At 42.2% G+C, this 8,620-nt stretch overlaps 1 protein-coding gene and 1 long non-coding RNA gene across 4 annotated transcripts; one reads left to right on the top strand and one right to left on the bottom strand.

Moving 5' to 3' along the window:
• Positions 1-91: 91 nt before the first annotated feature.
• Positions 92-2,442, bottom strand: LOC111596982. 3 transcript variants are annotated; one of them, XR_002751277.2, is made up of 2 exons: positions 2,266-2,442; positions 92-249 (listed from the first exon to the last, which is right to left on the bottom strand). It is a non-coding gene; the product is annotated as an uncharacterized LOC111596982 (long non-coding RNA). The 3 variants fall into 3 exon arrangements; XR_002751278.2 differs by lacking the exon at positions 2,266-2,442 and adding an exon at positions 1,442-1,516; XR_002751279.2 differs by lacking the exon at positions 2,266-2,442 and adding an exon at positions 1,395-1,472.
• Positions 2,443-2,545: 103 nt separating this feature from the next.
• LOC111598786 (transport and Golgi organization protein 1) lies at positions 2,546-8,590 on the top strand. The gene is made up of 8 exons (XM_030224422.1): positions 2,546-2,879; positions 3,031-5,006; positions 5,085-5,424; positions 5,903-6,327; positions 6,388-6,520; positions 6,586-7,210; positions 7,397-7,498; positions 7,575-8,590. Exons 1-8 carry the CDS (start codon positions 2,729-2,731, stop codon positions 8,302-8,304), a joined length of 4,482 nt encoding a protein of 1,493 aa, XP_030080282.1. The 5' UTR covers positions 2,546-2,728; the 3' UTR covers positions 8,305-8,590.
• The last annotated feature ends 30 nt before the right edge of the window (positions 8,591-8,620 follow it).

Raw genomic sequence — 8,620 nt, 5'->3', positions numbered from 1 at the left:
TTCTTTTTTTCCGTTGATTTATTTAGATAATTAAGTTTTCTTTCCTTTTCTCTTTACATGTGCATAAATTTATTTAAGCCTGCTTTTTCTGTTTTTTTTTTTCTTTTACAAACAATTTCCTTACGTCTCTTTGGATGTGACATTTACATTTTTACGGCAATTACAAATGCAATTGTTAAAAAAATCAAATTTTGATTATCTGTGTGTGTATATATGTAGTCGTATGTGTACGTATATACTTGGTCAGCACTGCAAATAAAATATTGAAAACAGAACCCTTTTTATATATATTTCAATTCACATATCACCAATACACTCTAATCAGAACATTACAATCACAAAATTTTCCTCTCTAAAAAACGCACACACAAAATTTTCCATGTAAAAGTGGTTTCAAAACAAAAGTCAAACGAAAACGAAAAAAAAAAAACAGCGGCATTGAAATGGGCGCTCGTTGCTCTCTTGCTATTTCTCTCTCTCGCGCTCCCTGTCAAAGTGAACGAAAAGTCGACGCAAAAGAGAATGGTGTAAAAACATTACCTAATTGTTGTTATTGTTTTTGTTTTGTTGCTTTTGTTTCACATTTGCGAGCAAGACCATTGGTCGGGGGCTGACAAGTAGTAGGGCGGCTGTGTTCGTAGGTACGACAACTCTGCCGCTATTTTGTTATTTTTTTCTTCATTAATTCCATGCCATTGTCGTTGTTATTGTTGTTATCCGTTTTCCCCATGCACATTTTGTATTTTTGTTTACCACACAGCCTGCCTTTCTCTCATGAGACGTTTTGTCGTGTATGCGTGTACATGTGTATGTGTGTGTGAGTGCGAATAACACGCGCCCTGTTGCATGCAAAATTCAAATTAAAAGCCAATTGCAATTGGTAATTACAAACTGTCAAGAGGGACGGACAATCGCACACGCTCTTGATGTTGTTCCTATTTTTTCGTATTTTTTTTTTGGCAATTTGCGTTGGGTATTTGTTTAGAATAAATATAAATTACGTCACATTGTATATCGCTCTCTCACTCTTCTCCCTCTCTCTCGCACTCTTTTGCTGGAGAGTGAACTTTAGAAAAAACAACAACACTTCTGTTGCTGGCATTTGTATGTGAACAAAGGATTTTATTACATTTAACTTTATTTCAGTGCATAGAATTTTGGGCGCAATAGAATATTCTTTATTTTTGCTTTCAGTCGAGAATTAACTTTTGTTTTGCCTTAGGCGCTATGCGTTTCATTTTGTAGTTTAACATGTTATTGTTTTTTGTTACACTTTGGCATTTAGTTGCTTTTACTTTTTGCTTTTTTTAACACATAGCAGATTTACAAATATACATATATATATTATTGGCGCATTCTTGTACACATATATTTTGATTTGTTACACAATATACATTTCACTCGCAGCGTGCTACTTAATTGACGAACAAATTAAACATACAAAATAACTAAATCGCATCCGAACAACAACCAACAACAACCGATCACAAAGACGTTTAAAATGCAAAAGGTAGAAATCGAAAATAATGAGCAGCAGCAGGAACACGCACTGCCACTCTGCTCTCCTCTCTCACTCTTGCTCTTTTTCTCCCTTGCTAGTAGTGATGAGCGCTGTAAGTCACGACCAACTATTTATTTCATTTTTTTAATCTAATATATTCTTATTTAGTTGAAGAAAATCACGTCAATAACTACACACGATTCAAGTATATTTCTATTTTATGCATTTATTCAAATTCGATGGAAATAATTTTGGTTTTTTTGTCGCGAAACTTTATTTAACATAGCAAACACGACACGCGCACAGATCTAATTTTGACAGCCCGCACAGTGTTGCCAGAGTGACGAAAGCGCAGTTTCGTTTCTTATCACAGCAAATATTCCACGAAATTATGTACTATTATGTTTTTTTATGTATGCAAATCTTTAGTATTCGTTAATGGTTTATGTTTAAAACTCAACGAGCCATTGTCAAAAAAATATAAGCCATTACTTTGGAATTATACATCTGGTAGCGCACATAATGTGGCGCTCTTTTTACGCAGTCCTCTCCCAACATTTTACGCACAAAAACGAAAATAATCAAACTATTTTTCTACATTGATAATTTACGCAAGTTAAATACACCATGCGAGTATATTGAAAGAATGAAATTGCATTCATTTGTAAAACCAACACGGCACGCGGGACACAAACTATTCACAGTTCTCATTTTTAGAACCACAGCACACAACTATACAAAATTGAAGCAATAAAGACAAAAACCTTTTTGTTGGAGTGTCCTTTTTTGCTCGCTTAACTGTCGCGTGCACACTCAAGCGCGTTTCATTTTGCACATTCGGTTTACAAAAAGCAGACTAAAGCGTTTAAAATATAGCTATGCCAGAGACCATGCAGTGTGACCGCTGCAGGTAAATGACAAAATATACCCAGTTTTTTTTTAAATTACAAGATACCATAAGTCTTAAGGTGAAGAGTAAACTGACCGAGAAGTGCTTCTAGAATCCATTAGTATTTAATTTATAAACACAAACTTATCGAGAAACCGGGTTATTTCTAATATGTGGCAACACTGGCGAGCAGCTGTTATGACGAAAAGCCAACTCAGCTAATGTGAAGAAATTTTTTATACACAAAAAAAAATTTTGCCCACAAACCTTTCTATAATTAAGGCCGCGGATTAGTTTAATTAAATTGTAAACAGTGCAGACATAGAAAACAATGCAAAATGCGGCCAACAAACGCAAATGCCCCAACCAATACGCTGTGGAGTGACTTGCCCCTCTACTTGGCCATTGCCTTAACACTTTCCCTTTCAAGTCTTCCAACGACGTGGGCTTTGTCCGACAAAAGACTGTGCGCTGACGAAAAATGTGAACGTAAGTAATGCGCGATATGCGTAAGCAGGAAAACATAAACTAAAACTTAGAAATTTAGCTTAATGCTAAATGCAGTTAAATAAATCAGCCCTGACCCATTTTCTGAATTACATTTCATAATTTTTCATTTCTTTTCTTCAAACTTGCACAGAGATCATCTCTTTGGGTAATGCCAAGATCAGATATGCAACTGCAGAAGATGGCATGCTGTCATTTAAGATCAATGCGCCGGTTCGCGTTTTGTCTAAGAGCGCCGGCAATAATCCAAAGTTGTGGGGCGTGGAGATTAGTGGAAGGCGCGGCTATGCCAACAAGGATTTCATCAAGGAAAATAAAATTCTAATTAAAGAAACGGATCTAAAATATGAAGTGCCTGTGGTTTGGCCAAACAAACCAAAAACAGCAGCAGCAGAAACAGCAGCAGTAGCTGCACCAGCAACAGCACCAATCGCCAGCAATCCACAAGTAGAACAGAAGCCAGAACAGCCGCTGGAACAAACGCAGCCAGTGCTCAATTCTTCCGAAACTGCTGAAGATATAGCAACAACAACCACTTCACCTTTGGACACGATTAAGCTGGCCATTCTGACGGAACAGGAGCAAAGCAGCAGCAGTGAAGTGCCTTCACCTATAACCCCTGTGCAGCCCAATTTACAGCTAGTCGATGGCACGGAATTGCCGCTGGAAGCAGTGCCTGCTCTTACAGAACGAAATCAAAATGTTTCCCACGCAGACGAAGTCAAAACGGCAACCAATAGCCACAAAGCTGAGTTGGAGGACCCAACGACAGGCGATGAAGAATTCGACTACGAAGATGACGAAGAGAATATTGAAGACGACGACAACGACAACGAGGCAACACTTGATAGCAAGGTGAACGACAAACAAAACGACTCGAATGCAGATAACAAAGCAACTGTTGAGGCGATCGCAACATCTGCAGCTGCAGCTGTAGCTGCAGAGGCGAGCGGTCAGCAAGCAAATGGCTCAAATGTATCGCACTCAAAGCCTGAAAATTTGACTGTCAAGAACGAAGACGCCCCGCCAAAAGTTGCTGCCAAACCAATTGAAGCTTCGCTACTTGTAGAAACGCGCAACGTAAGCGCAGAGCTTGATGAGGACAAGCTGCGCTCAGATTCCAAAGCCGAAACAGTTGAAGAGGACACACAGCCAAGAAAAGAACCAGAAATGCTACCCGCCCCAGAAGCTAATGAAATTGATAATAATTTGCCCAAAATCGAGCCGAAAATTCAGTTGATGTCACGGCAAATACCGGAATCGAACGATAAGGAGAAAGCCGCAGCAGAGGCCTTACCCAATCAAACTGAAGCGACAACTGAACAGCAGATTGAAATACCAAACCAATTGGAAGAGGCAGCCAAAGTAAATAGTAGCAATGTCGTAGTTGAAGCAGAAACCAAAGCGCAGCAAGCAACAGAGCCACAGGCCGTCGTAGAAGCAGCCCTACCAAGTGCGAATGAAACTGTTAAGGCGGCTGAGGAAGCACCAATTGCAGCTAAAGTTGTCGCTGCAATTGTGCCCAATGAAACGACTCAGCAGGAAGTGAAAGCAGATGCAGATGCAGCACAGCCAAAGAAAGCGGAGATTGCGATTGAGTCACCAGAGCCACAGGCAGCCGTTGAAGTGGACAGCTCTACGCCCAGGCCCACTGAGGAACCAATTGGGGCAGCCACTTTGTCACCACTATTTAAGCAGCAGCATTTCAATAATCCCAATGAATACTACAAACAGCTGCAGGAACAGCAACAACAACAGAAGCAGAAGCAGGAGCAGGAGCAGAAGGAGCTTGATAACGAACAGAAGCCACTGGACCAACAACAAAAGGAACAACTGGAGAAACAAGAGCAAGAGAAACAACAACAGCTGCAGAAGGAGGATCAGCTGCGGCAGCAGCAGCAACTGGAGGAACAACAGCGACAACAAGCGCTGGAAGAGCAGGAGAAACTGCGTCAACAGGAAGATGAACAGCGACAACAACAGTTGGAAGAGCAGCTGCAACGGGAGGAGCAACAACGACAACAAAAACTGAAAGAGCAGCAGCAGGAGCAGGAGAAACTGCGACAACAGCAGCTGCAGGAACAGGAAGAACGGCGAAGACAGCAGCAAGAGGAGAAAGAACAGCAGCAGAAAGAACTGTTGGAGGAGCTGCAACGTCAACGAGAGAAGCAAAAGCAACAGCAACAACAGCAACAACAACAAGAGCAACAACATATTCAGCACACGACGCCCTCTGCAACCGCCTTCGATCCCTATGATGCAATAGATCAGGCAGAGCCAACACCTGCGCCAGCAACACGCGACCAACACGTTGCAACTGGTTCAGTGGAACCAGTTGGGCTACCGATAGTGCCTGCCGAGACGCCCAAAGAGGAAGTTGCACCCGGACCTGGACTGTTTAGCACCATTATGAACACTGTCAACTCATTTATATCCAATGAAGATCAAAAGGTGCCCAAAACCGAGCCGCTGACGGGCGCCGATGACCTGCATCGTTTGCTTTATCCAGAAGCGCCTAGTCCAAAGGGTAAGCACCTTGAGATTATATCATATATACGCTAATAATAATATTTACGAACTGTTAACATAACTTGAATTAAAAAATTTTTTTAGAGCTGGATTTTGAAGGAAATGTGAAAGCATTTCATGATTTTTCTTCAAATTTCTACTAAATCACGTACATAAAAAAAAAACAAAAAAAAAATTAATTAATTCTATTTTAAAATATTATTATTTATGACAATTCTAACTTAATATTTTGTTTTAAAAATATATTTCATTTTGGCTTCATACATATAAAGCTAGATTAAATATAGTTTAAAAATGTTCTTGCCTATGCCAGTGTTGGAAATAAAGCAAGGTTCGTGCTCCAATTAAGATTAACCAGCTTAAAGAAACGATCTCAATTCTATAAAAAAAACATATAAAGTTTATGTGAACAATCAATTTTCATATCGAATTTCTGATTAAATTTAATCTTTAAATTATATATATATTTTTTATAGACGATACTTACTCGGAGGGTTATTGCACTCGACCATTAGATGGCAATTGCCATGCCCCCATTAGCCTGGATAATTTTGTGGATGTGTTGGCAGCAAAAGTGTTGGATAATAGCCTGTTGTTGCTTTGCGTTGTCATTGCGGCGGCCTCATCACTGTTCTTTCTGTTCACCTACTATTGTTTCTGCAACAGCAGCCAGGAGGGTGCATTGTTGTCCAAGCTGAATCATCTGGAGCGCAGTCTGTTGGCGGCGCACAAGGAGAACCTGATTATAAAGCATGATCTGATGGCTACTCGCACCAAGCTCGCAAGCATTGAGGATAATTCCTTTGGCTCAAATGACATGGTCGCCGCCTTGAAGAAGCAGCTCGAAACGGAACTCTATGAGAAGGCGCAACTGCAGGAGCAGGTCAGCTCCCTGGAGAAGGTGAGTTTCTACAGCAATTTGAACTATTAATTAAAGAATAATTGCATGTTTGTTAACTAGGATCTGGATAATGCAGCCGAAGCAGGCTTGGAGCTGAATAAAATGCTGTCCGAGGTGTTGAATAGTCAGAATGGTGACGAAGCCTTTATGAACACCGTCGACGAACTGCAGCGACAGCTCAATGATCAAGAAAGTGAGTGAACATCATCTGAACATAAAATCAAAAACGAAATCATTTTCTATATTCAATTCTTACAGAGATCATCATTGACATCAATGCTAGTTTGGCGGAGAAGAGTCGCGAGAATAGCGAATTGCAATATTCGTATACGGAGTCCACAACACGCTTGAATAGTGAAATGAAGTCGCTGCAGCAGGACAACTATGAGCTGGAAATGGAGAAGTCCAAGTTGCAGACGCGCCTTGGCGAAATCCAAGTGGAGTCCGAGCTGGAGCTGTCCAAGGCTCTGGAGGCGCGCAACTTTGAAATGCAAAGGCTGCAGAAACAGATTATGGAATTGAATGCCAAATACGACAAAGAGCATAGCGAACTGCAGACGAGCCTGTCCAAAATAGAGGCGCTCGAAGAGTGCTTGAAGACGATCAAGAAAGATGGCAATGCCAATGTTAAGGAGTTAATATCAATGGCCAAAATGCGGGGCGAACTCAATGCGGCGCAGAAAAAGTTCAAGTCGCTGCAAACGAAACTGGAGCAGGAGATGGAAAACAAAGCGAGGCTTGAGAGCCAGCTGCAGGCATCCAGCGCAGACGTCGAACAGCTGAAACAGGACTTCAATCAGTCTGAACGAGACAAGCTTGAGGCGCAAACGCGTCTCGAAGTGCTCTCTGGCTATTTCCGTGAGAAGGAAACTCAGCTGCAAAAGTAGGTGTAATGAATCCGTTAATAGGCATTTGTCTGAGTTGTCAAGCTCAAAACGGCGCAATGACCTGACAGAGATCTCAATTACGTTGACCACAGGCTAAAATAATCAACAGGCAGAACATAAATAACTTAACAGTAGCTCTAAGCTTTCAAAATCTTGTTAATCTTACCTTTTTGTCTTTTCAGAGAGCTCAGCTTGCAGGAGTCCAAGTGGCTGCAGCATCAGGGCGAAAATGCCAGCACTGTGGAGACGCAAACGCTGATGAAAAATGAAATTCAGCTGCTAAAGTAAGTGAACTTCAGCTTCAGCAAATATATTATATATTATATCAATATTAATATATTATATTATTATAATTGACAGATCTCAAAATGATGAGCTGCGCGCTGAGATTGAGGCGCAGATTGCCTCGCATAAGGCACAGATGGGCACGCTGGAGAATCGTGCACACGAATCGTGGCTGGCGGCGCGCCAATCCGATCGACGCCGCGAGGAGGCGCAGGCTGAAGCCGCCGGCTATCGGCGTCAGATGACAGCCATGGCCAGCGGAGCAGGCGATGTGGCGTCGGATGTGTTGCCAGCCAATGGCGGACTGGGCGCGTCTGAACAGGCAAATGCACCGTCGCCGGTGCCATTGCCGCTGCCGTTGCCGGGATCGCCTGGCCTGCTTAACATGCCCAATCCACTGCCATTCCTGCCGGCGCCCTTCTCACCGTTTATGGGTCTGCCGCCATTTTTGCCACCACCAGTGGTTGCTGGCGTTGCGCGTCCTCCGCCGCTGGGCCGCATGCGTTCGCCACCGCCGTCACGGGATCGGTACTCACCGCATCGAGATGATCGCGACGACTACAGCGACTATGATGACTACTACGACGACGACGACGACGATCGCCACAATGATCGGCACCGGCGACACAGCGGGAGCTGGGGTCGCACGCATAGCGACTCCTACAGGCATTCGCCGCGCACGTATCGCTCGCTGTCGCCATCGGACAGTCGCTACAATTATAATGAAACGGAAACTGACTTCAGTCCGCCGCCGAGCCCAACTCCCCCGCGCAAGAACAGCTCACGTACCGTCAGCGAAGTATGAAGTATGAAATACGGCACTCTGTACTTCACAAATAGTGGACAAACGTATCCTAATATATTATGTACGAGTAGTTGCAGAAACTCAAAACTAGTTCAAATCTATGTATATTTATTAATGATCATCGGATTAACTACGACTTAGGGCGACTCACATACTTATATACAAACACGATTCCCGTAATTCGAATTTGAGGCATTGTCAAATCCAACATCAAATTAATGGCTCAATGGTAAAAATGATATCAAATGGAAAACTAAAATAAACCAAACATTTAAAACACCAAAAATAACATGCACATTTTTAATTATAAGCGATG

Source organism: Drosophila hydei, unplaced genomic scaffold (assembly GCF_003285905.1).
Source record: "Drosophila hydei strain 15085-1641.00,03,60 unplaced genomic scaffold, DhydRS2 tig00008114-arrow-pilon, whole genome shotgun sequence".
NCBI classification, from domain to species: Eukaryota; Metazoa; Arthropoda; class Insecta; order Diptera; family Drosophilidae; genus Drosophila; species Drosophila hydei.
The sequence above is the reverse complement of the archived record's forward strand: the minus strand, read 5'-3'. Positions and strand labels throughout refer to the sequence as shown.

Excerpts from the sequence above, each read along its gene's own strand:
- LOC111598786 (XM_030224422.1), top strand. The coding sequence starts at position 2,729 with ATGCGGCCAACAAACGCAAATGCCCCAACCAATACGCTGTGGAGTGAC. Across the intron at positions 5,425-5,902 it reads AGAAGCGCCTAGTCCAAAGG|ACGATACTTACTCGGAGGGT; the intron begins GTAAGCACCTTG and ends TATTTTTTATAG. Across the intron at positions 7,211-7,396 it reads AAGGAAACTCAGCTGCAAAA|AGAGCTCAGCTTGCAGGAGT; the intron begins GTAGGTGTAATG and ends TTGTCTTTTCAG.